Genomic DNA, 27476 nt, shown 5'->3' with positions numbered 1-27476 from the left:
CCCTGTGGCCCACGCCACTTCCCGCAGCTCCCATGGGCTGGGAACAGCAAACCACGGCCACTGGGAGCTGCGGGCGGCCATGCCTTTGGACGGCCAATGTAAGCAAACTGTCTCGCGGCCCACCTGCAGATTACCCTGATGGGCCGTGTGCATCCTGCGGGCTGCCCACCACTGATATAGAAGGAGGCTTGTGGGTGGCATTACTTTTCCATTCAGATGGAAGAATTACTCCCAGATTCTACCTCTCCAACAGCTTGAGACAATATAGAGACTGTTGGGTTTAGTTCATAGTCACTATGCAGCATGCTGATACTCAGAATTCAATTGCTCGGGCTTGGAACAGATGGCTGGGCCATATTCTATGAGCTGCTTTGGCTTGACTGCTCAGTATTCTAAAGTCACATCCACCTACCAGCCTTCATATGTGTAGCATATTAACTACATCCCTCACTGCTGCTCAAAGTTTTGCTCACTGCTGCTTAAATAACTCTTAAAAGGGATTTTTCATTACCCTCCCACAGTTGTTTAAGGCAAAACTAAGCTAGGACTCACCTTATCCTTGCAGGGCCTTTGGCAGTTCTGTGCAGCACACACAGCATTCTCATCATCAGACTCCTCAGCTCCTGACCAATCATATTTAGATGGGATATCCAGCACCTTTTTCTCTCTCTTTTTCTCTGTGCTCTCCTTTGCCAACTCCACTTTTGCTGCAGCTGCTTTCTCTCGCTTTTTCTTCCGCTCCTCTTCTTTGGCCAGCTTCTTGGCCAGTTTATTCAACTCCTTTGTCTTGTCCAAGGTTAGTTTCAGCTTCTTCTTTTTGGGTTTCTCTAGTTTCTTCAGCTCTTTAGACTTCTGCTTCACTTCTCCAAAGAACTGCTCTACCCTCTCCAGTTTCCGCTTCCGTTTCCGCTCAGAAGAATCTCTCGCTCTCATTTTCAATGGTTTCTCATCCAGGCTGTCATCCTTCATAAAAAGGAGGAGAGATTAAAAAAAAAACATCAAGAGAAATCCACATGCTACATTCCCATGGTCTGTTGGAAACATCTTCCCACCTTTACCTCCCATTTCCCAGGTTTTGGGTGCAGAAAGGACCCTGCCTGACCACCAGGCAGGATGGCAGAGTCTGAACAAAGGAGACTCCTTCCTAGCTTTCAGCTTGCCAGAGTAAAGTGATGAATGAAATCAGATTCAACTATGTAAGAAGAGAAACTGTTAAGAATCAATGATGGCCTATGGAAAAGTGAAACCATCTACGAGAAAGGATTCTCCATTATTTGTTATACTACTTCGTTGACTTTTGTAAAAGACATTTGTAGCAAGACAAATCATTTGTTCCTTAAGTGTTGGTCTGGTCTTGCTTATTCCCGATCCTAGGTCGATCTTGCTTGTGATAATTATTTTCACCAAAACTCTTATTACACAATCACATACTGGTTTTTTTTCCTCACAATGCCAGCCTCAGTCATTTCAGATGTTGGACAGAGAATGAATCAGGGTTGCGTGAATTGTGGTCTCAGGTCCACTCCAGAGCCCCTTGCCTCATTCACTCCAGAAGTTGCACAGTGTGCATGAATAAATTATGCATCTTCTAGGAGAGGAAGCAAGCATTTGTGTTTAAACTGAATTGGAACTCAGGATACCTATAGGCTTTCTAAGGGACCTCAGGCAGGTCACTTAATCTTTCCGCCTCTTTTCTGCATCTGTAAAATGGGCATAATGATGATTTTTGACTTCATGTAGACGTGAAGGATAAAATTATTTAAGGCACATTGATGAGCTCCACAGACAAGTTTATAAAATACAGAATTCCTTATTCACTTCAAGTTTTCAATGGTATGCAATAAATGAGGAACGGGGTTACACACTGAACAATGAGGATAGAAAGAAATATTGAAGAGCTGCCTCATTCCCTGAGCATGTCTGTCTTGTACGCTGAATAAGGTATGGTTCTTGCAGGAAGACATAGTATGTCATCTAATAAGACTGTAGTGTAATGCCTGCACAAAAAAGAGCAGAGTTAAGGTTTTGCACGCAGCCACAAATTTATTACTGTTTGTATTGTCATAGCACCCAGGAATCTGTCATGGATGGAGTTCCCATTGAGCTAGGTGCTGTACAAACACAGAAAAAGACAGTCTGTGCCCCCCAAGAGCTTCCTTAATCATTTTCTGACTTGAGCGCTCTGCTCTGTAACCTTAATATTCCTTTAATGTGGAATGATTTTGAAAAAGTGGCCTGAGTGCCAGCAAATGGCTGTCATTGCACCTCCAAGCAAAATAATTTGTTTGGTAGACGCAGACTACAGCTGTCTACAAAGCAGATGAGTTTTAGGTTAACCTTTGGGAAAGCTTGTTTTGGCCAAAACGACTAATTTTAAATGGAAAATCTTAAAATGCTCATTTAGTTTGCATACGTTCTAGTTTGCGGGGTGGGGGTTTAAATGGAAATTTGTAGTAAATTTGTTTTAGGCTGAATAACTGAATTGGAAGTTTGATAATAAATGAAGAGAATCTTGCTTTTCAAATGATTTGAGGTATGTAGTTAGTCTATCAATGTAACGAGGGTTTTAGCACATGGTTTGACTGCAGATGCAAGGCTCCTGTACTCGTGCAAAGGAGGTGGTTTATTTTGTGAATCCTTTGGATGTAAATATAGGGCTTGGGTCTAAGGATGTTAACTGTAGTGGCAATGGTTGCCGGGTTTTTTTCCATACCAACCCTTACCTCTGATCTGAATCAGACCTTTACAATGTTCTAAAGAGACACTGCTGCCACCTGTGGCACTTAGAATGTAGTTCAATTTAGAATTAATTCTAGATCTGCATCCTGTATTCTTTCCCTCCTCGCTTTGAGTACCAAAGCATCTTCTTGAAAGAGAGACCTGTTTTTAGACTTCACCACTTGCCGTTTTGTATTTCCCACCTTAAGTAACAACTGGTTCTGCAATACATATGCAAATGAGGGCAGGAGTTTAAGTTGCACCGGGTTTTTTTCCCCTCATGCCCCCCCCCCAAAAATTAAAATATGGACAAGCACGTGTATATACACAATTTCCTTTCTGACCAGTGAAATATTGCACACCTGTAATAACTGGATACGAAGCTAGACGGTAGGGGTAAGTGTTACTTATTTTGCAATAATTGTCTTCCCACTCTCCTTTCCAACTGGTTCAGATTCTGAACCCTTCATTCATTACTTCTGAATGCTTTGCTCTACAATTTTAACTTTATGGTTTGGTGTAAGGAATTTCCTAGTTTTTTGGCCAGGTTTTTTAATAAAAGCAATTCCACTAACTTCTGGACAGCAGTGTATGTTTTTTACTGTACAGTAAGCACAATCAATGAGGCAGGAGTTCTTGCTATAGCTTATGGAAGATGACACTGTGTCCCTGAAAAGACCTGCTCTCAGATGTCCACCTCAAAGGAATGCTGAGCTGAAAAGAATGATGGAACAACTTACAAGAGCTAATTAATTATTTAGACCAAGTTAAACATAGTGATGAGTGAGGTCTGAGGTTTTTTGGATCAGAGGCTATTTCTTTGCAAAAAGATGCAAGATGCCAAGGGAAAATCCACTGAAAAATCACCTGAAATTCCATTTAAAAAAAAACAAAAACAAACAACAACAACATTGACCCAATTTCATTCTATGCTACACTTTTTTTCCACGTCTATACCTCCAAGATGTGAAGGAATCGGTCTTCACAGGGTGGATGCGTGGCCTGTAAAATCCGCCAAATATGTTGGGTCTCATCCAAAGATACCTCCAGCAGATCTCCTATCATCATTAGATCTTCTAGCTGAGATTTGGCACCAGGTGACAGCTCTAGCACCGGAGGTTCCAAACTGCGAGGCACCAAGGGGCTTTTCCGGGGCTGCTTCCTTGGGGTGCTAGGACCTTTCAAACAGAAGGCAAATCACATAGGTCAGACAGGAAGGTGGTCGGAAACAAGACAATAGCGTATTATTTTTCAGTAACAGTCTGAAGGTGTAGAAGGCTCAAACAGAAACTTTGGGCATTGGCACAACCATTGAGCATGAGCAAATAAGAATTTTGGTATATTTCTACAGTATATTCCCTGACATGCTGACCACTAGTTGCCTTTCCCACATATAAACACAACGGCCTCTGAGCTTACCTGATGTGATTAGCATTATCATTCACCGGCTCGGGTTTCAAATCACCTGCTCAGACCCCTCTCAATGGCTAATGCATAGAAAAGGCAATACCTTGAGGACAGCTTTTGGAAGCAGATGAATATGCATGTTCAGCACAGAATGAGGGAGCTGTCCACATGTGTGTCACCACTTCCTCTGATTTGATGGGGATCTCCTCATCACAGAACAGGTTGGGTTCCAGGCTGCTTGAAGATTTCACACTGGCGTTATCCTGAAGTCACATAGTGAGAAAAACACACACACAGGCTGTTAAAGCTGGAATTTATCTACTTCGGAGCAGATCCTAACAGAATCCTCAAAAGCCCACTGCTTCTAGAACCTGCTCAGAACTACCCTGCCACAGAAATTGATAGTGCCAGCGTATTGTGCAATTAACGTACCTATTTAAGTAATGAGATGGCAGCAGCTCTAGAGAGAGATCAGTGTGTTCCATATACACTGGTTGAGTGCAGTGGAAGAATGAGTGATTTCCCAACTTTCCCCACAGATTAGTCCCCAGGTGTGAACTCCACTGTCAACAGAATGATATACCATGGAGGTCCCTGCTTTTGAGGTCTAGGAACAAGGGGTTTATAGGCATATGTACATGTACTCTTCACACTTCTGGAAGAATTTCAGGTCAGGATATGTCCCTGGCAAGGACTGTCAAATTTGGCATCTGACTATGGACAGAGAGAAATTCATTACAGAATAGGCTCCTAAGGCAAATTTTAAATTGGAAATGCCATGATTTCCTTGTCATGAGGCCCAAGATTTTGAAAAACATTCAGTGGCTAAATTAGGGCCATTACGCCTATTGGTGAGGAACCAAGGACTTCTATTTGCAGTTAACATCTTTTGTACAAAGTTAGACTCCAGATTAAATGACAAATTAGTGGACTGTTTTGTTCATGCTTTTAATTGGGGCTCATTAGGCATTCATGAACAGTATATTCATGACTCCACATAATGTGTGAAGAAACCAACATGCAACAGGTGACAGAGAATCAGCTACTATCTACCTACTTAGACACTAGTAGTTTGTGCAGTAGCAGCTAAGGGCTTCGGTCTACTAGGCTCTACATACACAAACAAAAATCCATGGTCTCAGCCCCAAAATGCTTACAGTTTAAAAAGAGGATGAGAAACAATTAATGGATACAAAGATGTGGGGAGCGCAAGGTAACTATGAGACAATTATGATCAGTGCAATAAGCAGGGGTCACAAAACACCAGCTGCCTGGCTAATATCAAGCATTTTATTAGAATCACGGCATAAGTGAATTTTAAGGAGCTATTCAGAGAATAATGTAGTGACTGCAGATTTTTAACAGGGAGTAAATCCCATGCCGTCCTTTATGCAAGGAGATGCTTGTGGGAAAATACAACTAGTGAACAACAAAAGCTGGCATCTTTGGCAGAGCAGAGGTGTACAGTTCTATATGAGAGAATGGATAAAAGGTACTGCACAGAGAAGCCATGAAGGAATTTAGAAATGAAGAAAAAATAGGTTTGTGCTTGCGGCGGTGAAAAAGGGGGAACACTGGCAGGAGGATGTAAACAGGAGGGGGTGACATGGTCTAAGAAATAATTTAAGATGATATTTACAATAGCTTTTTTAACAGATTTTAAGGTGGCAGGATGGCATTTATTAAGACCAAAGAGGAGAAAGCGGAGACATGATATACTGAGGGTTAGCAGCCTGGACACAGGAAAGACCAGATTTTAGAGAGACGTTATGCAGGAGTTAGTGGCAAGATTTAGGTATGCGTTGGTTGTGAGAGTCTAGAAGGGACAGAATTGAAGAGGACACAGATTATAGTGCTGCGTGACAAAGAACTGTGTTGCCCACAGTGGCTGGGGGAAAAAAGAGGGGATCAAGAGCTCAAATATTAGTCTTAAAACTGAGTTTCATTCCATGTAAGCATTTAAGAAGGAGTAAGCTACACAGTAATGCAACCTGCAGAAAACTCTAGAGTTGAAGCAGGAACATCGGAAGAAAAATACAAATAGCCCTAGAGAAGTGAGAAATATGGGAAGAAGTAGTGACCTTCAGCTTGGGGAAAACATTAATATATCTGGGCAAAAACTCTGAAACGTTCAATGGGAGAGAGAAAACTGGAAAACTAATGCTCAAAGAGGTGACAGTGGAGATTAAATCAAATATGAGTTTGCATTTCAGGACAAACAAGTCAAAGCAATTTTGGTTCCATCAAAGCTGAAGGCAAGAGTCCACCCTCATCTACAAATCTGGTGAAACGCATCAGGAATACTGTGTCCTGTCCTGGACACCACCTTATCAAGCTTGCAGGGAGTCCAGAAAAGAATAATTAAGAGCCTCTTATGATTACAGTAATCAAGTATTTATGGAGTTAACAACCAAAGATGCAGGGGAAAGTGTAAAACTAGATGTTATGGGATGAACCACAATTGGGTGGAAAACTGTAATCGAAGAGAAGTTATCAATATTTGCTATCAAACTGGGAGGAAGTATCTGGAGGGGTGCTGTAAAGGTCTGTGATGGGTCCAGTACCATTCAACATTTCACTAATGATTTAGGATTATGGAGTAAAGAGTATGCCTATAAAATTAATGATGACCCCAAGGTGACAGAGGTTTGAAGAACAGGATTAAAGTTCAAAATGACCTTAATAAAGTGGAGAATTGATCTGAAATCAACAAGATGAAATTCAAAAAAGACAATCACCTGGTAAGGAAAAAAATCAAATGTACAAATACAAAATGTGGAATAACTAGCTAAGCAGCAGTACTGCAGAAAAGGATCTGGTGGTTATAGTGGATCACAAAGTGAATATAAGTCAATAACGTGATGCATCTTTAAAAAAGCTAATATTATGGGTTTCGTTAACAGGAACATCATATGTAAGACACAAGAGGTAACTGTCCCACTTCTACTCAGCACTGCTGAGGCCTCAGCTAGAGCACTGTGTCCAGTTCTGGGTGCCACAACTTTCTAACTATTCAGATAGTTATGCACTGGAATAGGTTTCCAAGGGAGGCTGTGGAATCCAATCGCTGCAGATTTTTAAGAACAGGGATAGTATAGGTTTCCTTGGACCTGCTTCACTGCAGGGGGTTGCACTAGATGACCTCTGGTCTCCAGCCCTACTTTTCTATGAGTCTGTGAGCCTATGAAATTAAGGAGATTTACAGTTGAAAACTCAGCCAATTTCATTGTCAAAAAAAATTTATCTAGCTATGAAATAGTCTCAGTCCCATTGCCTGGGGCATGCAGAACAAAGACTGGTTACAGTACAAGTTAAGCATTTTCAAGGCAATAATCCTGCATTAACCAGGGGAAGTACCAGATTATTTAACAGGCCTTTCCATCTCTCATTTTATGACTCTACAAAGATTTCAGAATTATAGGATTAAATAATAGATTTTGAAACCCCATGACTGCAGATTGCATTCCCTAAAATCCAAGCAGCAGCCCTGCAAAAAACTCACAAGCATTTTCATCTTTCCCAGCATGTCCTTTCTTATTACAGCCCAGTGAACCTCCACATCTTTCAGAAAAACCTCATCACTGTGCAAGGAAAAGCTTTAAAATGTTTGGAATTTTTTTTTAAATGATAGTTTAATTAAATGCCAAACTAACTGCAACCCCTAATTTCTAAATTTCCCTCACTGACATCTCACACGGGATTACAGAAAAATTATGTTGCATTTTTTCTTGACTGCTGCGGGCAGTTATATAGAGAGTAAGTTGTTTAAAAAGTTGAAGAGTCTGACGAGTGCTAAAAGTAATAACTAAAAAAAGTGAGGCAGATCAGGACTGAAAAAAATGAGGTCCCTTCAACAATTATAGAATTTATCTTTAAAACAAAACCCTCAAAATCAAGATGTTTCATTGCCTTTTAAGGTAATCTCTACAGTATCTAATGGAACCTCAAATTTTCTCAGCATTATGCCTCATGAAGGAAATACAATGCTGCATCACTAAGGTGACCACCTGCACTAAGAGAACACTGTTTCACATTCTTCACTGAAAACAGTGAGCAGCATCTCAGAGAACAGTTTTACTTTTCATTTTAATATAGTCTCACTGAAAACACACTTAACTACCTAAGGCGGTATGACTAATCTCTGCAGTTTTCTCATGAAAATTCTTCTGCAGCAAAACCATTTCTGAAGCCTATGGATAAGTGCAGTTTTAGTTTCTGAATCAGTTCCAGGAGCTTAGTTTACATATAGATCCAAAGCTGTAGTCCGGACCTCCTCCACATGGTGGGAGTGAACAGCTCCACCTCCTCTGCATGCACAAGTGGGGAAGGGAACAGATGGATAGCGAAATGCCAAAGGAGATGGATCACCAGAAAACTTCTTATAGAACGTGGAGTTTTCAAATCCCACTTTCTGCTACACTGTAGCTTGGTGAAGAGCTCCTGTTTTGGGTACTAATTTAATCTGTGACAAGTATACAACATCTGTGAAAAGGTACAAAATCAAAACATGGCTCCCATCCTGATCTGCATAGCATAAAATACAATTCCTCCAGTCTACTTGTGGCTCCAAATCCCCAAGAAGTGCAAGTATCTAGAATTTAGTAGCACTAGAAAAGTGTTGTTTTAAATCTAGTCACACAATACGTTATGGAGTTTTGACTACGAATGTTACGACCAAAAATGTTCAGCACTCCAAATCTATAATGTACAGATGAAACCCATCAAAAACCTCTCCTAACAGGCACATGGCCACACTATGTATCTTATGTCTTACATCTTGTCTACAAATAGAAATACAAAGTGGATTAAACTAACTTGGAAAAGGTACCCTTATTCCAGAAAGGCAATGTTCACACATGAAGTTATTCCAGAATAACTCCATATACAGAAAAGCCCTTAGCACCCATGCAACGTTATTACCTTTATATCATAGCCATATGTCTCCCTGATGTCTTCATCAGAATCTGTTTCTTCATCATCATAGTCCATCGTCTGCCGTGGGGATGATGACACACTCCCTATCACACGGTTAAAAGCGGATTGCTGGAAACTAGTCAGATGACCCTAAGTGACAAAGGGAAAATATGAATGGAGCAACAAACAAATGGATACAGTATGAAGCTGCAGCAAAAATCACTGCTGGGGAGAATGATTATACGAAGGCTAGTTGCCCTCCTTTCAGAAATACAGTCTGTACATGCATAGCAGAACCCAAGCAAAACTGTCACCATATCTTAAGGTCTGGGCAAAAACCTGGGATGATGTCAAGGAATAAACCACAGAGGATTAATTTTTTTTATCTTCTCCAATCCTTTTGAGAAATACTGGCTGACAGTCCTACTGACTCCTCATTTTATCCAGAACTGTCAGAACACGGTCAGTGGTAGCACAAACTTCTTTCTCACCACTGCATCATCTCAGTATGCCCCAGTCTTGATATGGAGGAAACATTTTTAGCAGCTGTAGAAAATCTGCAGTCCTCCCTGAAACTGCCAAAAAGGTATCAACTGCTTTATGGACAGCTATCTACTGGGAACAGTACTGAGGCCAACAACATTTCTTACAGGCCACTCAGCTTGCCAGACAGTACTGGCATTTAGATGCCTCAAGTGTCTTATAAATACCTAAGCCTACTGATGACTTCTTGTCATTACCTGGGAGCTACATTCAAATCAATGACCTAAACGACTGACGCATCTAATGCTCAACACAACTGCTTCTTTCCCAAAGTGCCCCTAGAAAGACTGACAAATCACAGTGAAGAGGTAAAGAGTAGGATACCCCTGCACACCCTACCTGTAGGTCAGGGTTAGCTGCTGCTTTCTGTAGCTCTGCACTGATTATCTTCTCTGTTTTCTCCCTGGCTGCTTGCTCCACCATGCGCTGGCTGAGAACAGAAAGCTTGGCCAAAGCAGAGGACAGTTCATCAGTGGCCAGAGCCTGCCGTGCTCGATCCTGCCAGCTCATGGCACGTTCTGTCAGGCACTGCAATGCCTCCCCCTCAGGCAACCGTACAGGTAGCTTCTGCAGGGACACCAGCAGAGACAAGATGGTTTCAAGTCGAGGCCTTCGAGAACGCATGCAGAGTGGGCACAAGAATTTGACTTCTTTGGCCTGCCAGCTGGAGCCCTTCTTTTGGGAACTGGTTTTGGGGAGGGGCACACAACTGCTATGAAACCAGTCCTTGCAGAGCTCACACTGTAGCATGAACCCACTAGCCGTTTTGCGACAGATGCAGAACTTGACTTCCTCTATGTGGTCCACCATGGTCATCTTGGCCAGGTTAGCTGCCCTTAGGGCATGCATGGCTTCGATCTCCTTCTGCTCCCGGTCCTTGAATACAGCCACCTGCACAGCACAGAGAGTGATAGCCGATAACCCTTCACAGCAAATGGACACAAGGTTTTGCTACCAGAGTAAACAACACTGAAAGGCAAGGACATATCAAGAATCTCCTAAGCACAGTGACTCAAAAACCAGAAGAAAATGCAATTCTAATTACAATTTCCTCCCCAGAACCCTACTATTCCCCGACTTTCTGACATATCATCAGCACCTAACATTTATACAGTACCTGTCTTCCCAAAAGCTTCCAAAGCACTCTGCAAACATAAACAGAGACCCATGCTGTACCAGGCAACACTTTCCACTGAAATGCAGCCACCTCTCAAGTGAAGCACTGGCCTAAGAATTACTGCAATGCCGCATTTTCCAATTTAAATTGCAGGGGGAAATTAGAGGACAAAATGTACTTAAACTGGAATTTGGATTTTCCCCTCATAAAAAACATTTTGCCTCAGAAGTGCTGCAGTTCTGCCTTTTGCCCACCAGAGCCTGCTGTGGCTCCAGAACAGCCAGCTGCACTAATAGGACCGTTCTAGCACCACAGTGGCCTCTAGTGTTCAAAAGGCAGAACTGCAGCATCTCTTAGGCAAAAAGAAAAGGAGGACTTGTGGCACCTTAGAGACTAACCAATTTATTTGAGCCTAAGCTTTCGTGAGCTGTGAGCTGTAGCTCAAATAAATAAACTCTAAGGTGCCACAAGTCCTCCTTTTCTTTTTGCGAATACAGACTAACACGGCTGTTACTCTGAAACCTGTCTTAGGCAAAATGTATTTTATGCAGGGAAATACAAAATTCTATGCCCAGTGCTGCAGAATTCCCCCAGGAGTAGAATTCATCACAGCATCCTGCCTGTGGAGCCAGGTAAGGACAGAGTGGGGAACACAGGGCTGCTAGGGGGTCTCAGACTAGGGTTCAGAAAGGCATGGGGGGGACAGACTGGAGCTAGTGAGGTGACAGCGTTGAGCCTGGGACGGTGGCTGCAGAGACCCATGGGGATGAGGGGTGTGGGGACAGGGGCAGATGTGCCTGACTGAATGGGAGAGGCTTGGGGTCAGCCAGGGTCTGAATGCGGGAAGCTTCTCAATACCCATACAATCCCCCTCCCCCCGACACATCCCCGCAAAGAAAAACCTCCCACCTACACCCAACAGGTTCACTCCTAGGGTCCTTCCCTCTCCCTTCAGCTCCTCTGTTACTGCTGACTCCCTGAAGCCTTTGCACGGCTTCTGACAGGTGCAGGAAACAGTCTGTCTGGTAATTTAAATTAATTACACAAATTAATTTAAATTACACAAATTAATTTAAATTAATTACACAAAGTTCTATATTAATATGCCTCATAAGGAATCTATTTGTCAAAAAAAATTAGCAGAATCTTTTTTGGTATTTTTGGTCTGTACTGTTACAGACATACACAGATATTTTGAAATAAGTTACCAAAATAATTGTAACTGGCATGATTATATTGTGTTATTTTAACAAATAAAATATACAGAATTTTGAAATATTGTGTGCAGAACTTTAATTTTTTGGCGCAGAATTCCGCCAGGAGTATTCCACATGAAAGACAATGGGCTCTTTAATGACCACAAGGAGACAGGGGCTTGGATCTAAGACAAGTCACCAACAGCACAGTGCCCCACCTCACCCTCCCTATGCAATATAATTAGGCATAGGTTTAAAACCAATTCAGAGAGAAGATTTCAGAGTAGCAGCCGTGTTAGTCTGTATTCGCAAAAAGAAAAGGAGTACTTGTGGCACCTTAGAGACTAACCAATTTATTTGAGCATAAGCTTTCGTGAGCTACAGCTCACTTCATGGGATGCATTCAGTGGAAAATACAGTGAGGAGATTTATATACACAAAACATGAAAAAATGGATGTTTATCATGCACACTGTAAGGAGAGTGATCACTTAAGATGAGCTATTACTGGGGGGGGGGGGAGGGAGAGGAGAAAACCCTTTGTAGTGATCATCAAGGTGGGCCATTTCCAGCAGTTAACAAGAAGGTCTGAGGAACTGTGTGTGTGGGGGGGGTGGGAGAAATAAACAAAGAGAAATAGTTTTACTTTGTGTAATGACAGCCCCCCAACCTAAAGAAGAGTACCCAGAACTCACCTACTACAGGACAGGCCCAACAAAGAAAATAACAGAACGCCACTAGCTGTCACCTTCAGCCCCCAACTAAAACTTCTCCAATGCATCATCAAGGATCTACAACCTATCCTGAAGGACGACCCATCGCTCTCACAAATCTTGGGAGACAGGCCAGTCCTTGCCTACAGACAGCCCCCCAAACTGAAGCAAATACTCACCAGCAACCACACACCACACAACAGAACCACTAACCCAGGAACCTATCCTTGCAACAAAGCCTGTTGCCAACTGTGTCCACATATCTATTCAGGGGACACCATCATAGGGCCTAATCATATCAGCCACACAATCAGAGGCTCGTTCACCTGCACATCTACCAATGTGATATATGCCATCATGTGCCAGCAATGCCCCTCTGCCATGTACATTGGTCAAACTGGACAGTCTCTACGTAAAAGAATAAATGGACACAAATCAGATGTCAAGAATTATAACATTCATAAACCAGTCGGAGAACACTTCAATCTCTCTGGTCACTAGATTTCTGACCTAAAAGTGACAATTCTTCAACAAAAAGACTTCAGAAACAGACTCCAACGAGAGATTGCCGAATTGGAATTAATTTGCAGATTGGATACAATTAATTTAGGCTTGAAGAGAGACTGGGAGTGGTTGAGTCATTACACAAAGTAAAACTATTTCCCCTTGTTTATCCCCTCCCCCACCCCCAGTGTTCCTCAGACGTGCTTCAGAGTAACAGCCGTGTTAGTCTGTCTTCGCAAAAAGAAAAGGAGTACTTGTGGCACCTTAGAGACTAACCAATTTATTTGAGCATGAGCTTTCGTGAGCTATAGCTCACTAAGGTGCCACAAGTACTCCTTTTCTTCAGACGTGCTTGTTAACTGCTGGAAATGGCCCACCTTGATTATCACTACAAAGGGTCCCCCCCCACACACTCTCCTGCTGGTAATAGCTCATCTTAAGTGATCACTCTCCTTACAGTGTGCATAATAAACACCCATTTTTTCATGTTCTGTGTGTATATAAATCTCACTGTATTTTCCACTGAATGCATCCGATGAAGTGAGCTGTAGCTCACGAAAGCTTATGCTCAAATAAATTGGTTAGTCTAAGGTGCCACAAGTACTCCTTCTCTTTCAGAGACGAGAGCATCACCTACTGAAATCACCACCATCCTTCCCTATAGCACCAGGGTGTTCCTTAGCGTCTCTCATCCAAGTAAAGACATGGTCTAACCATGCTGAACTTGAGATTTGATGGATGATCACAAAGGCTGCGAGTATGTCACAGAGCCACAGATTCTGTGACCTCCATGACTTCTGCAGCCAGCAGGTGCGACTGACCCGAGGGCTGCCAGAGCAGCCCCGGGGCCAGCTACAACAGCCCTGCCCCCAGCAGCAGTGGCAACCCTGGGCCACTCCACCCCCCACAGCACCAGTGGGCACCCCAGAGCCCTCCCTCCAGAGCAGCAGCTGCACCCCCAGAACACTCAAGATTTAGTCTGGGGAATAGTACAAGTCATGGACAGGTCACATGGCTGTGAATTTGTTTCTTGCCCATGACCTGTCAATGACTTTCACTAAAATTACCCATGATTAAATCTTAGCCTTAATGATCACGCATACGAAGCGGCATAACTGCAGGCTCTCAGCCTGTGCCAATTTTCCTCACTCCTTTAGGAAGGAAATCTAGATGATGTTTATTGGGCCCTCACTTTAATTTCTGGTATCATCCACTCACTATGGATTTGTCTTGCATAACATTTTTCTCAATTGAAAAAAACCAAACCAAAAAAATACCCCACCAACTCTCCTCTCCCTTCCCCACTCCCTCCCAAAGAAGACTAGTACCAGGCAACAAGTGATTCAACCCTATTTTTGAAGTTTGTGTGGGAGGAGAACGGAATAGCTTCATACATACGTAAGAGGGTTTTTAGAACATAACGGCTGCCATCTGCATTAAAGATCTGAGAGAAACCATAACGGTCTCCTTATATCAATAATGTGACGACCTCATCTACTGGTAAGTGGCTATACAGCCCTTAGTGAGGAAAATTCTGCACATCCCTACCAAATGGGGGGAAAAAAACTTCTCAAATACTTCATCTACTTGCACCAACATTTTGCTTTAAACAGGTCTGCTTCTTTAACTGTAGTTTCTGAAGGCGACATTGTTTGGGTAGAACTTAGTTCAGTTTGGCGCATGGCAGGGTCAAATCGAATGACGTCTTTTTCACGTTGCTTTTTGTGGGTGGTGGGAGCTCATTCTTTTCAGGTTTCAAAAAGGTTTCAGTTTATGTACATGAAAGGTGAATGGAACCCCACCATTCAACATAAATGGTGAATTTATTAACCCTTGTTCAATTGAAGCTTTCCTTAGCAAACCCCCATTCTACCCCAACATATTTTCTCTGAATTGTACTTCCCTCTTCTCCCACTGTCCAAATGTGTTTAAAACATCCCTAACACACATGAACTGCTTTTATCAGGCCTAATACTAAGATATTCATTTTAGTGGGATTCATGTAATGGTCCTCAAAATTTCCACAAGGACAAGAACACTTAGCAGGCTGGACTTTAAATTCAAGTGAGCTAGTAGTGGTTAAAATACAGACAGGATCTCTCAAAAGCCCCCAAGCTGCAGAAGACACCAGCCCTTCTACACAGCTCCTTACCACAGATGCAGTGTCCCTGGCTTCCTCCAGACCATCCTCCAGTTCACTCAGGGATTCCAGATCAAGGTCTTTGTCCTTCTCCATTAACTCCTTCACCCTCTTCCGTCTATTCTTACTACTTCCATAAATCCCAATATCATTCCGGGGGCTCAGAACCTGTAAACACAAAGGAAGCAATGTAAAACCCAAGGACACTAGTCAGATGAACCGATAGAAGGCACTGGAGCACAGATGAGAACAATATACTATGGAATGATTATACATCATAGAATAAACTCTTTTTCCTTCTTGCCACAAAGCACGAGTTCTACTCCACCTCCTTAACAGTAATAGCAGAAACCCTCAGTACACAAACTCACCCAAAGGAGACTGTACGTGACCATGTCCCTCCTTCATGTGGAACTGAAATTTCTGTTTGACCCTACCTTCATACGGAAGGGTAACCTATAACTCATACGCCCACTTCCAAGGTTGCAGAGGGACGTCAAAGCCAATTTCCCGCCTCTGATATATAACTGACTGTTGCTCACCTGTAACAGGGTGTAGCTTGAGTTCTTCTTCAAGAAAGTCCTTGCCGTGCGTTCCCTCCAGGCACGGGCTGCTGCTACCTGTGACTCCACCTGTGGCAAGGCATCAAGACGTACGGGTATCGGACGGCCTTTTGCAGACAAGCTCTCCAGCTGCTCCAGATAGGCATAGTTGCTACAGTTCTGGGGTAGAACACAATACTCTGAACCACAGAACTCCAGCACTAAACTTAGTCATTGACCAAACTTTGCCCTGAAACCCACCCCACATCTGATTAATATTTTGATAGCTATTCCTGTGTAATATAAACTTCCCATTTAATGGATAATCTCTGATGGAACTGGCTGGCTCAGGGAACTAGTAATCAGACGCCATTTCATCTCAGTTGCTTGTTCAAAGCCAACCAGGTTAATAGTAACCCAAAGTTACTAGCTGATCGTTGCTCAGTAGCCCATGTGAAATGAGTTGATAGTTCTCAGTCTACCTCCCAGTAAACATGTGACTGCATCAAAAACACAGCACCACCACCAATGGCAGTCTCAGCCCAGAGGTCAAGAACTGCATGGACCATGGAGACAACTCCCTTCTCTTCCCTAAAGGTGACCCCTCTTAGCCAAGGCTGAGGCACATAGGTAGGGTAGTGCCAAAGGGACACTTAGACTTCTGTTGCTCATGTTGTACCTATTCTGTAGACAGAAGACTTCAGTCTCCAGGGCTGTCAAATCTGGCACCTTATGAAAACACTAAATACATGTGGAATAATCAAAATTTTAAAAAAATCCTTTGCACAGTCAGGCTCAATGACTTGGACACCAGGATATACTAAGTCTTGCATCACAGCTATACCATCTCCTGTGGCAATTTGTAGACCAAACAATATTAAAACCAAATAAGGGCCTTGTACAGAGATGCATTTGGGGCAATTGAGAAAACTAATGGCCTTTGTGGTTCATAGTGGGATGCCTATAGGAAAGCGGAAAAGAAAGGAACAGGTTTCCCATGCGGGAACAGATGGCAGCCCAGAACGAAGAGCAAAGAGTTAAAACATGGAAAGAACAAGGTAAGCAAGTTTAAAAGTTCAAATAAGCTTCCCTTCCTCTCTGACCTCCTTCAAGGACAGAGTCGTTAAGAGAAAGGAGCACAGTCCAACAGATTCCACTGCCTGCTATTAGCCCTACCTGAATGGCCTCCACTTTGGCTGTCCAGTCTCTAGCTCGTTGCAGGGCTTCTCTCAGTGCCAATACATTGGGCAGGTAAGCTGGGATGTTCTTTGCTTCATTCACAATGCTTTCCAGGGCCATCATACTTTGTCGTGGTCTAGCATAAGGAAAAACCTGATTCCAGCCTTATATCTCAACAAAGTGTCAGTGAAGCGAGGTCAGGTGGCAGGGCCGCTGTATCACTACACGAGTGCAAGATACCACAGCGCTGGTCTTGGAGGGGGCTGTTCACTACTAAATGCCAGCAGAGATGAGAAAGTTGATGGCCTATTCACCACTAAGGTCAGAGAACACTGCATCAGCAACTGACCTCAAATTCTATCTTATGACCTTGACAGGAAGCTGGTGGTGGTGACAATCTCACGACCGTAAAGAAACAGCAGCAAAGTCATTCTGGGAATGCTTAGGTCACCTCCCTGGGCCACTGCCAACCCCAAGAGGTCATCATCTCTACTACAACAGTTCACTACCTTCAGTTTAAAAACTTAGTGAGACAGACAGTATCAAACAGTGAAGAAACTGGCTAGATTTTCACAGCCCCGCTCATCACTACGTTCCTAAGACAGACAGGATATTCACTTAAGGGGACATTCTCCTTCGAACTAAAGAGGACTTTTATCACACAGTATAGCTACCAAGTGAATGCTCACCTTGCCTGCAGGCAGACCTTGGCCTTCTCTTCCCATCTCTCGGACACTGTAAGCAGCTCCTGCAGCTCAGCCATGGCCTTTTCTACAGCATGATGTGGTGCCAGCCCCACACCTGAGTCAATCAGCTTCTTCATCACATCCAGAGTGACCCTCTGAGGGTCCGAGAGAGTCAACCTCACCTCATCCAGCCAACGTGCCTGCTGCAGCTCTTGCTTTAGCCGGGGCAGTTCCGGAAGTTCCACATAGAGGCCAGAGCCCATGTCTATCAACATTTGCAGCTTGGAAGAGTCTGGGATCTCATCCATCATGGCTTCTTGAGCACGCTCGTGAAACTCCTCCACATCATCCAAAAGGTTCTGAAACAGATGTACAGCAAGCATAGGCAGCCATTCAGCTACAAATATGCACAGTAGAATCAAAGCAAGAGCTGTCTAGCTGGTCAACCAGCTGTGTCAACTTAAAATGACCAGTCATGTAAAGGTTCATAGCTATCTGGACTATTAAACCATCAACACTCATAGCTACAGGCAACAGATTATCTAAACTAAACACGTACCAGTGTTTGCTAACCAACTCAGGATGGTAGAAAAATGCATAATAAGAACCAATAGCTGGAAGCTGAAGTCAGACAAAAGCAAACTAGAAAGTTAGAAATCAGGCACATTTTTAACAATGAAGATGATTTACCATTGTAACAAAATAGCAAGGGAAGTGGTGGATTCTCGATCTCTTGGACTCTTTATATTAAGACTGGATGCCTTTAAGGAAGATATGCTTTAGCCAAACACTAGCACAAGTTATTGGCTTCAGCACAGGAGTGACTGGGTGAAATGTAAGGGCTGGTGATACGCAGGAGGTCTGACTTGATGATCTAATATAGTCTCCTCCAACCTTAAACTATGTATCTAGTGGAAAACAGCGGGGGGGGGGGGGCGAGGGAAAGAACAGGTTTGTTTATTTTGCAAATCCATTGATGGTGGAATTGCGTGGATGGGTGACCACTGTCCCTTTCATCCAATACATAAAAATGAGTAACATTAGTGCCCATGTCCACCACCTACTTAAGAGGAACACCTGCAGTTGCAAATAATCTCATTGTTTCAGAGCCCTCTAATCTTCAGAGAGCCAACAAGCTTCTGCTATGTGACACCCCAAATTTGCAAGTTAATGACTTTACATCATGTTCTTTATTGAATGGGACACTTAGGCCTGGCCTATACACAGTTTTTGTACGGTTACAATTATTTTGATGAAAAATTAACCCTCTAACTGAGATAGCTACTCCGGAACAACCCTGGAGGTGGACATAGTTATGCATGCTTATTTTGGTATAGCTTACTCCTCTACTCATTACAGGTGGAAGCTCTACCAGTCAAGCCCATTTATACTGGTATAACTATATCTATTCTAGGGAAGTTCATAGATTCATAAAGTCCATGGCCAGAAGGACCATTGTGATCTAGTCTGACTCCTGTATAACAGGCCATGGTATTTCCCCAAAACATTTCATAGAGCATCTATCTTTTAGAAAACATCCAATCTTGATTTAAAATTTGCCAGTAATGGTAGAATCCACAACAATTCCCAGTAAACTGTTCCAATGGTTAATTACCCTCATTGTTAAAAATTTATGGCAATCTCCTGGTTGTCATCTGGCAAGGCTTTTTCTCAATGAAACTGTCATAGATGCAATCAAATACCTAGATATGAAAGTACCAAGAAATATTAAGAACTAGTAAAGGTACATTTAAATCCTGTACTCTCTCAAGTATCTAATGATACAAATCGGTGGCATCCTCTTTCCCTGAGCCTGTGAAGAAGGGTACATACAATAAAAAAGATTCTGCCAAGGCTTCCCTGTATTCTAAGTGGCCCACTTGTATATACTCCCCTCCCCCACATCTTATTTTAGAGAAGTTAACAACAACATTATTAGAGCCTCTCTCTGGAGTCCTGGTCAATGCCCGCTACTAACACTTAAATTCCAACTCCCTATAGCTAAGTGGATAAGGGGGATTGAGTTCCCAGACACCCCAAATTATTACTATGCTTTTATCGTGTTACAGGTGAAAACTGGTTCCAAAATGCAGACACACTTATACCCACATGGGTGGGTACCGATGCATCCAATTCCCCTTGCAGGTCTGCTGGGTTCCTCTTTTCATCTGATGGAGAAAAATAAGGTGCCTACAGTAGCAACCATGAGAAGTCTGGGCTATCCTAACTAAGTAGTACCAATTTCATCCTCACCATCATACAACAGCATATATCTAGGGTAACCCAGACTTGCAAATTTGGGGAAAAAAAATATAATTTGGAAGAACTAGCTGAGCAAGAGAATTATATGCATTTCCCAATTCCTCAAGGATGAGGGCTCTCTCTTTTCTAACACTAAAACAACTATCTCATTTGCCACCTTCAGCAGAGTGACAGTACTTACAACACTTACTAATGTATCAATTTGGTCTGGATGTCCTAAGACTGCCAGAGGCCCCAGAGCTACTGGGTACAGCTTCATAAACTTCCAGGCCCACGTCCACAATGCATGCTTTACTAACAAAGAGGAACTCTATTGGTCTGGAGTTTTGTGAAAGCATTGCAAGGGAAGTTATCACAGCCTTTAAAAGAACCCCAATGGCAGAACATGTTACGGAGTGTTAAAAATGCTCCCGTGGATCTCAGGCTCTGATTGATATAGCAAAAGATTCTATTCCAAATCTACGGGGTGCCACAAAGGTTGTGCAAGATGGGGGCCTTGTCCTTGCATATTTGTTGGTGCTTTAATAAAGAAAAAGGAACTCTGATGCATGTGTTGTGAGACTGTCCAACAGTCAGCTGCAAAAAGAGGGGGACACAAGAGTGAAAATAGGGCTCTGCTTCAGCAACCTAGCCTCAGCTGAAAATTATATCCTAGGTAATTGTACCTAGTATGCTGGGTTTAACTCCACCACACTGACATTGACTCAAGGGCAACAATTATTATCATGTGCATGATTTTACAAAAATAGAGGAGTAGGCTTCTGCCCAGAACAGAGGAGTGGTATTTGAACCTGGTCTGAATTAGCAGCAAAAGAAATAGCTTATCAACATGGAAAATGATTATTTGAATTCAAAGAAATCTGGACCTCGTTTCTTGATGCATTTGGATAAAGAATGCTCTGAGCACTCAACTAATGCCAGACTTCCATTCCACAGGAACCCTTAACGTTCTCTTTGTTAAGCTAGAACAAATTGAGCTCCTTAAGTCTAATCACGATAAGGCAGGTTTTCTAATCCTTTAGTCATTTTTGTGTCTCTTCTTTGAGCCTGCTCCCATTTTTCAACCTTCTTCTTCCATTGTCAACACCAGAAGTGGACACAGTATTCCAGCAGTGCCATAGAGAGGTAAAACAGGTAAAATAAAAAGTAAAATAGAGAGGTAAAATAGCCCCTCTACTCCTACTCAAGATTCCCCAATTTTTGCACCCCAGGATCACATTAGCCCTTTTGCCCACCTCATCATACTGGAAGCTCCTGATCAAAATCAGAGTCACTGTTTCCCAGGATAGAGTCCCTCCTCCTGTACATATGGCCTACATTCTTTGCTGCTACATGTACACGTTTACATTTAACCATATTAAAAAACACAATTAGCTTGTGTCCTGTCTACCAAGCCATCCAGATTGCTCTATCAGTGACCTGTAATCTTCATTATTTACCACTCACCAAATTTTTGCAACATCTGTAAACTTTATCAGTAATGATGTTGTGGTTTCTTCCAGATAATTAATAAAAACGTTAGACTAGGCCCAAGAACAGATTCCTGCGACCTCACTAAAAACACCCATTCAATGATTCCCCTTTACAATTACTTTTTGAGATTTATCAGTTAGCTATCTTTTAATCTATTTCATGTGTGTTCATTTTATGTAGTTCTGGGGTTGCTTTTTTTTTTTTTTTTTTTTTAATCGAAACATGTGATACTAAGTCCAATGCCTTACAGAAATATAAACCTATTACATCAACACTTATTTTTATCTAACTTGTAATCTTATCAAAAAAAGTATCAAGTTAGTCTGAAAGAATCTATTTTCTGTAAGTCCATGTTGATTGGCACTAATTACATTACTCTGCTTTAATTCTTTATTAATAGAGTCCCATATTCGCTGCTTTATTATCTTTCCCTGGATAAATGTCAGACTGACAAGCCTATAATTATCCAGATCATCCCATTTACCCTTTTCAATATTTTAAACATTTAAAAATTACCCTTTTTAAAGTGGTACAATTTGTGTATGTAGACAAGGCCTTCGTATTTTCAGATGCACTTGCAAATGAGCAGGACACATATTAGCAGATTGTTCATTTGAGGTACAGTTTCTAGTATGTGTCAGGCAAAACTGCATTTAAAACAACGCAGATAATCTGGTAAGGTGAGGGAAAACAGTTACTACCTTTTTGTAACTCTTGTTCTTTGAGAGGTGTTGCTCATGTCCATTCCATTCTACGTGAGCACATGCCCATGTGCATGGTCATCAAATTTTTTTGCCTTAGCAGTATCTGTAGGGCCAGCTGGGGCGCCCGTGAGTGCCGCACTCACGTGTTGGTATATCAGGTGCCACTAGCCCTACGCCCTCTCAGATCCTTCTTGCTGTTCCAATTCCAACAGAGGGGCAGGAAGGCGAATAATGGAATGGACATGAGCAACACATTTTGAAGAACAGTTACGAAAAGGTACGTAACCGTTTTTTCTTCTTCGAGTGCTTGCTCATGTTGATTCCATTCTAGGTGACCACAAGCCAGTGTCCATGAAGGTAGGCTTGGAGTGCAGTCTTGCAGCTTGCAGCACTGATCTGCCAAAGCCAGCGTCATCTCGAGCTTGCTAGGTAAGTGCATCATGAGAGATGAACGTGTGGACAGACGACCAGGTGGCAGCTCTACAGATCTCTTGGATTGGTACCTGTGCCAGGAAGGCCACTGACTATGCTTGTGCCCTGAGTGTGCTATCACGACTGCCAGCAGAGGCACCTTTCACAGCTCATCACTCTGGTGAATGCAGGCCTTAATCCAGGACGAAATCCTCTGAGCAGACACTGGGCGACCTTTCCTTCTGCCTGCCACTGCAACTAACAGCCCCCATGAGTCTCAACAGCACAAGATTCAGGTCCCAGGGAGGGATGGGATCCCAGACATGTAATAGTGATGCTCCAGGCCTTTCAAAAAACAGGCCGTCATGTTGTGAGGCCTGGTCTACACTACAAGTTTATGTCGGATTTAGCAGCATTAAATCTGAATTAACCCTGCACACATCCACCCAATGAAGCCATTTTTTCGACATAAAGGGCTCTTAAAACAGATTTCTGTACTCCTCCCCAACAAGGGGATTAGCGCTGAAAGAGACATCGCCGTTTTGAATTAGGGTTAGTGTGGACACAATTCGAAGGTAATGGTCTCCGGGAGCTATCCCACAGTGCACAATTGTGACCACTCTGGACAGCACTCTGAACTCTGATGCACTGGCCAGGTGTACAGGAAAAGCCCCGGGAACTTTTGAATCTCATTTCCTGTTTGGCCAGGCGAGCTCATCAGCACAGGTGACCAGGCAGTCCCAGAATCGAAAACGAGCTCCAGCATGGACCAAACGGGAGGTACTGGATCTGATCGCTGTACGGGGAGAGGAATCCGTGCTATCAGAACTAGGTTCCAAAAGACGAAATGCCAAAACATTTCAAAAAAATCTCAGAGGCTATGAGGGACCGAGGCTACATCAGGGACGCAACACAGTGCCATGTGAAACTTAAGGAGCTCAGGCAAGCATACCAAAGAATCAAACAGACAATCCGGGACAGAGCCCCAGACATGCCGCTTCTACGCTGAGCTGCATGCAATTCTAGGGGGGGCCGCCACCACCACCCCACCTCTGTCTGTGGACTCCGAGGATGGGAAACTCTGCCATGGCTGAGGATTTTGCAGATGGGGAAGATGAGGACGACGATGAGCTTGGGGAGAGCACACAGCACATCGTTCTCCCCGACAGCCAGGATCTTTTTATCACCCTGATTGAAATACCCTCTCAACCCAACGACGCCGGAGAAGGAACCTCTGGTGAGTGTACCTTTTTAAATATAATACACGTTATAAAAGCAAGCGTTTAATGATTAAGTAGCCCTGAGGACTTGGGATGCATTTGTGGCCAGTACTGCTACTGGAAAAGTCTGTTAACGTGTCTGGGGATGGAGCGGAAATCTTCCAGGGACATCTCCATGAAGCTCTCCTGGAGGTACTCTAAAAGCCTTTGCAGAAGGTTTCTGGGGAAAGCAGCCTTATTCCGTCCTCCATGATAGGACACTTTACCACGCCATGCTAGTAGCAAGTAATCTGGTATCACTGCATGACAAAGCCTGGCAATCTGGTCCCAATGTTTGTCTGGCAATCTGGTCCCAATGTTTGCTGGCATTCAAGCAACATCCGTTTTTTAATCTCTGTGTTATCCTCAGGAGAGTGATATCGTTCATGGTAACCTGGTTGAAATAGGGGAATTTGATTAAGGGGACATTCAGAGGTGGACGTTCCTACTGGGCTGTTTGCCTGTAGCAGTTAGCCACGTGGGGGGGGGGCGCACTGGTGCTGAGCTGTTTGCGTTTGGCTAGCAGGGATCTTCCCTGATACCAGCCAGGCGGTGGGGGGAGGGGAAAAGCGATCATCCCAGAGAATTGGATGGAGGGAGTGGGTTAGTTTGGTTTCTGCTGCTGCACATTAACAGGAAAAGTGCAGCAGTAAATGGCCAACTCAACAGGCTTTGCTTGGTATGGGAAAGGAGGGGGCTGCTGTTATGAAGGTTGCAGAAGGCAAAAGACTATGGCTTACCATGGCCACCTGCAAGCCGAATTCTGTTGCCCAGCCCTGCATGTGTGATCTTTAACACCAAAGCCGCAGACACTCAACATAAGATGCAAAATGCGACCTTGTACCAAAATCTCATGTGCTCCGAAAGGTGAATAGTGTTGTTCACCGAGAAAGAGTACAGCCATTGTTCTGTAAAATGTATCTTTTTAAACACTTCATTCCCTTTTTTTCCTCCAGCAGCTGCAAATGTTTCAAGCCTCCCTCCTCCATCCCAGAGGCTCTCTCAGATAAGGCGATGAAAAAAAACGCACGCGCAATGACATGTTCTCTGAGCTCACGCAGTCATCCGGTACTGACAGAACTGTGTGGAGGGACACAATACCAGAGTACAGGACGGTGGCCGATGAATGTGAGGAGAGGTGGCGGCAGGAAGATCAGAGGAGGCAACGCTGGGGCTACTGTGGGATCAAACGGACATGCTCCAGCATCTGGTGGAGGTTCATGAACGGCAGCAGGATCACAGACCACTGCTGCAGCCCCTCCTTACCTGCCTTCCCTCCTCCCCAAGTTCCATAGCCTCCTCACCCAGACGCCCAAGAACGCAGGGTTGGGGAGGCTCCGGGCACCCAACCACTCCACCCCAGTGGACAGCCCAAGCAACATAAGGCTGGCATTCAACAAGTTTTAAAGTGGCCTTTTCCTTCCCTCCTACCCTCCTCCCACACCCTATCCAGGCTACCTTGTGAGTTATCTCCCTTTTTTTATAATCAATTAATAAAGAATACATGTTTTTTAAATGATAGTTACTATTTGCTTTGCAAGCAAGCTTGTGATAGAAGCCGGGGGGATGGGGGGGGTGGCTTACAGGGAATTAGAGTCAACCAAGGGGCGGGTTTTCAAGAAACAGAATGGCCCCCTCAAGGATAGAATTCAAAACCGGGTTTAGCAGGCCGTTGATTTCACGGAGGGAGGGAGGAGAAAATGAATACAAAACAAATCTGGTCTATTTCTTGTTTTGATCCACTTCATCTATCTTTATACACCTTGCTGGCGGCAGACTGGGCAGTACTACCGCTAGCCATCGTCATCACCTGGGTGCTCGGCAGAAGACGGTGCAGTATGACTGCTGGCCATAGTCTTCTGCTGGCTGCAGATTAAAAGACAGTGCACTGCCAGTAGGACTGAATCACCATGAGACGAAACTTAAAAGGGAAATGACCTGGCTGAGTCACTCCCATGTTTGCCCAGGCACCCCTGACCTCATCGAGGTCGGTTAAAAGAACACCCTGGACTACGTCAACGACGGCTACCAGTCATACTGCACTGTCTGCTGCCAAAAGGCAATAAACTGTTGCTGTGTAGCAATGCAGTACCGCGTCTGCCAGCACCCAGGAGACATACAGTGACGGTTAGCTGAGCGGGCTCCATGCTTGCCGTGGTATGGCGTCTGCACAGGTAACTCAAGAAAAAAGGCGCAAAACGATTGTTTGCCCTTGCTTTCACGGAGGGAGGGAAGGGGGGCCTGACAATATATACCAGAACCAACTGTGACAATGTTTTAGCCCCATCAGGCACTGGGATTTCTACCCAGAATTCAAATAGGCAGCAGAGACTGTGGTAAATTCATGGTAAATAGGCCTAATGGCCTGTGATGGGATGTTAGACAGGGTGGGATCTGAGTTACGCAGGAAAGAATTTTCTGCAGTATCTGGCTGGTGAATCTTGCCCATATGCTCAGGGTTTAGCTAATCGCCATATTTGGGGTCGGGAAGGAATTTTCCTCCAGAGCAGATTGGAAGAGGCCCTGGAGGTTTTTCGCCTTCCTCTGTAGCATGGGGCACGGGTCACTTGCTGGAGGATTCTCTGCTCCTTGAAGTCTTTAAACCACGATTTGAGGCCTTCAATAGCTCAAACATAGGTGAGGTTTTTCAGGAGTGGCTGGGTGAGATTCTGTGGCCTGCGCTGTGCACAAGGTCAGACTAGATGATCATAATGGTCCCTTCTGACCTTAGTATCTATGAATCTATAAACTGTGAGATAGCTACCCACAGTGCAACACGCTGGAAGCTGACGGTTGCCTCGGTACTGTGGACACACTCCACCAACTACATGCATTTAGAGCATTTTTGTGGGGACACACACAATCAACTGTATAAAAACGATTTCTACAAAACCAACTTCTATAAATTCGACCTAATTTCGTAGCGTAGACAAGGCCTGAGTGAAAAATCAACCTGCCTTGGAATGAGGAGTGGGAAAGCAGAGATAGCGGCCAGGTGGACCATAATTGACGACAGGGACAAACCTTGGGCATTTGAGGTGCAGCAGATAATACTGTATCTCCTGCAGTGGGGCCTGCTTGGCTTGTACACGCCACTCCAAAGCCCACCATGTAAACCTTTTCCATTTGGCCAGGTAAGTCGCTCTGGTGGAGGCTTTCCTGTTTTCCAGCAAGACCTGCTGAACTTGGGCCGAGCATCCGCACTTAAGACATGCAGCAGCCAAGCCATCAAGTGCAGCACTGCCAGGTTCAGGTGCAAAACGCTGCTGTGGTTCAAGGCCAGAGGGCTAGCTGCAGCGGGGCAGCTACCAAAAGGTTTGGCAACATGCTGAACCCGTGCTGGCAAGGCCACACAGGGGCTATTAGGATAATCTTTGCTCTGTCCTGCTTGATCTTCACAAGGACCTTGAGAATCAACTGCATTGGCGCGAAGGCATACATCAGTGCCCCCGACCACAGAATGAGAAAGGTGTCTGATAGGGAGCCCCTGTCCATCCGGCAGACTGAACAGAACATGTGGCATTTCCTGTTCTGCCTGGACACAAACAGGTCCACCTGGGGAGTTCCCCCACCTCTGGAAGATTATGCTGACCACCTCCAGATGGAGCAACCACTCATGGCAAGGCGAGAAGGTCCTGCTGAGGTTATCTGCTAAAACGCTCCTGGTTCCGGGCAGGTGCAAGGCAACCAGATGAATGGCATGTCACAC

At 43.9% G+C, this 27476-nt stretch overlaps 1 protein-coding gene across 8 annotated transcripts in view; it reads right to left on the bottom strand.

Annotated features, from left to right (window-relative positions):
- Positions 1-27476, bottom strand: part of KDM5A (lysine demethylase 5A) — a 95288-nt gene that overhangs the window by 18905 nt on the left and 48907 nt on the right. For 7 of the 8 annotated variants that reach the window (XR_012155918.2, XM_073320852.2, XM_073320879.2 and 4 more), the window contains 9 exons: positions 17662-18017; positions 16970-17108; positions 15794-15973; positions 15264-15419; positions 9922-10473; positions 9046-9189; positions 4229-4388; positions 3676-3896; positions 553-963 (listed from right to left, as the gene is read on the bottom strand). Coding sequence is in view for 7 of the 8 variants with exons in the window: in XM_073320852.2 (XP_073176953.1) it covers positions 553-963; positions 3676-3896; positions 4229-4388; positions 9046-9189; positions 9922-10473; positions 15264-15419; positions 15794-15973; positions 16970-17108; positions 17662-18017 (2319 nt within the window). In the remaining variant the exon portion in view is untranslated. The remainder of the gene's footprint in view (positions 1-552; positions 964-3675; positions 3897-4228; positions 4389-9045; positions 9190-9921; positions 10474-15263; positions 15420-15793; positions 15974-16969; positions 17109-17661; positions 18018-27476) is intronic. The other variant, XM_073320910.2, reaches the window with a different exon arrangement.

The sequence above is a fragment of the Lepidochelys kempii genome, chromosome 1, assembly GCF_965140285.1.
Source record: "Lepidochelys kempii isolate rLepKem1 chromosome 1, rLepKem1.hap1, whole genome shotgun sequence".
NCBI classification, from domain to species: Eukaryota; Metazoa; Chordata; order Testudines; family Cheloniidae; genus Lepidochelys; species Lepidochelys kempii.
This window is presented reverse-complemented; position numbering and strand designations above follow the sequence as displayed.